The sequence below is a fragment of the Penaeus vannamei genome, chromosome 26, assembly GCF_042767895.1.
Source record: "Penaeus vannamei isolate JL-2024 chromosome 26, ASM4276789v1, whole genome shotgun sequence".
Lineage (NCBI taxonomy): Eukaryota > Metazoa > Arthropoda > Malacostraca > Decapoda > Penaeidae > Penaeus > Penaeus vannamei.
Window position 1 is genome coordinate 26,026,539 of NC_091574.1, and position 2,500 is coordinate 26,029,038.

The 2,500-nt window shown below is 45.8% G+C and overlaps 1 protein-coding gene across 2 annotated transcripts in view; it reads right to left on the reverse strand.

Moving 5' to 3' along the window:
* Window positions 1-2,500, reverse strand: part of LOC113800024 (uncharacterized) — a 454,286-nt gene that overhangs the window by 135,152 nt on the left and 316,634 nt on the right. The window contains exon 1 of one of the 2 annotated variants that reach the window (XM_070140261.1): window positions 660-1,303. The exons of the other annotated variant lie outside the window; for it this stretch is intronic. Within the exon in view, the coding sequence (XP_069996362.1) occupies window positions 660-697 (38 nt within the window). The 5' untranslated portion in view covers window positions 698-1,303. Of the gene's footprint in view, window positions 1-659; window positions 1,304-2,500 lie in introns of those variants that run through there. 2 annotated transcript variants of the gene reach the window in all.

Genomic DNA, 2,500 nt, shown 5'->3' on the forward strand with positions numbered 1-2,500 from the left:
AGTCCGTCTATAATATCGACAGCAGAGGGAGGCGGTGACTACCCTAGTGTCAGTCACAGCACAGTACAACGTGGAACCGAGTACACGACAGGCCTACTTGCTATTTATCACGGACAAGGCGTTAGGCCTAAAAAAATAGCTGTAAACTCCAATTTAGGTAATTCAAATATCATGACAGAAATTATGAGAAGTTTATCCCTTATCTCTTCACCTGTCAGTCACCGATAACGCCTACAGTAATGGTCTACGGTAAATACATATTACACACTGACGTTTCTATTAAAAACAGTCCGTTAGTTTCATTTTATGAAGAGAATATTTCTAAAAACGAGTCTGTCGACATTGTTCTCCGTTAAATATTCACTGTAAAACAAATATGCTGGTAAATTAAGCCAAATTTGGAATAAGCGTTTTAAATTGCGATTTTTTTCCATCGCTGACATTCCGTTATTAAGAGTAGTTTGCCATAATTAAATGCGATCTATACACCTGGTGCTTTGTTTACGTGCGTCCACCTTTGTGTTTGTCCCAAGAGGGTTCGAAGCGTATCCTGCATTCAACTACACACACCCGTACTCTGCACTGCGGCATTCCATCAATGCTCACAGCGACCTGTCACCCTGCCCTGAGTGCCACACCATACGTGACCCGTGACTCACCTTTTCTCGTTGACCGTTGAGGGAAAGAGCATTCGCATCCTCTGCGACTGGAGACTGTGTTGCCGCACGCCCTGCCTTCCTGGCGCGGTGGTGTGCACTTATGTATATTCCTTCCAAATAAGTTGAAATGCAATTGCTGGAAGGCTTCCCTCCTCTTCTTTCCTCCTTAAATCGGATTAAGTTTAGTGGTTCAGCATGTTATCAAACTTGTTTTATCCATTTTCGTTGCTGAATAAATACATGATCTTGCTTGCATTTTCAAAACTGGCGTGGACACTAAATTTGCGGCAGATGTGTGTATATCCCGCTTCTCCGCTCGAGAAGTAGGCCGCTGTCGGAAACTCGATTTAAAAGACTATTCCAAAAGGCCGCCCACACTGCAGGACGACGACACTGCTATCTCGTTCCATTACTCATATTCAAATCACAGAAACAATAAGGAAAAAAGATAAAATACAGGAATCCAGGGGAGCTTTAGCTGCTTTCGATCGGGTATTATACGTTCGTTCTTGTTCTTCGTTACAGGAGAGGAATATCTTGAGGACAGGGAAGAACGCACAGGTTATCGCAACGACCCCCCTCAAGTCCCAAGAAGCCCGTGCGCGAAAGCTCTCACTCACACTACCTTCCTCGCCCGCTGCCGAGCTCACACTGGCTCGACTCGCTGCTTCAGCCGTCGAGTCGCGGCCCGGCACCCCTTCCCCCCCCTAATCCCCCTGCCCAGTCCCTGCCTCGGTCCTGCACTCGCGGCTCCGACGCCCGGCCGGCCAGTCGCCTGCTCGCTCGCCCGCCGACACGGCCCACGTTGCTTGGTTACTTGCCGCTCATGGGGATGACTCCTCGCCTTTCCTGCGACTTCTGGGAAAATCACGAGGGCTTGGGTCTATTCTGTTTTTGTCCGAGTACTTTGTTTGGGAAAGAGGATTATTTAATAATTTATGCTGGCTGATATAAATGTAATTAGTCAGTCTTAGCGAATAGATACCCTTTGGTTTACGCATAACTTACAGTCCATACCCTTTAAATGACATTTGATTCATTCTCGTTTCTGTCAATGCGAGATTACACTTTATTCTATGCCACATTCCGAATGGAAATCGCCATGCTATGTAAACTGCTTGCCTGAAAACACGCAGGTTCAAGCACTGCAACCGATGCTTGTCGCGCAGGTCCAGAGCTATTCGCTAGTACTGCTTAAGATCTCTAAAACAAAATTAATCCCAAAATTAGTGAGTCTTTATACTGTGGTACAAACTTGTATCTAAAAATATAACATTAGAATGAAGTTACATTCTGATTTACTAGCACAGCGTGACTGTTTACTGAGTATTCCCGCTTGAAACCGTTGCTGTCATTCCACATTAAACAATACCAAATTATAATCCAACTTCCAACGCCATTTCAGCTGCAACGCGAAGTTTGGACTACGAGGAGCCGTGTATTTCCCTTACCATGTTAAGTGTTGCATTCCGAGAAATTCTCTCGAACCGCTTCATCTGCGCTTCGACCCCGTCTCTGCCCGCGCTGCCAGGTGGGCGTGGATCACTGCTGATGCCACAGTGCCAGTGGACTCTAATACAGGCCTAAGTCCACGCAGATTGAACGAGGGGGAAAGATGCAAGGGTGAGATAAGGGGAAGGAAAATGAATACGAAAGCGGGTAAGGGGGAAGCGACGAATGAATGAGCTCATTGTCTCGAACATGAAAGGTTCATATCTCTCAGCAAATGAGTCAACGCATGAAACCTATAGGAATCTGTCAACATGTAAGAGTGAACATACTCGCGCAATGAAATAAGCTCATGATGTATACGTCTTCGCACATGATGTAAATATAGCCTA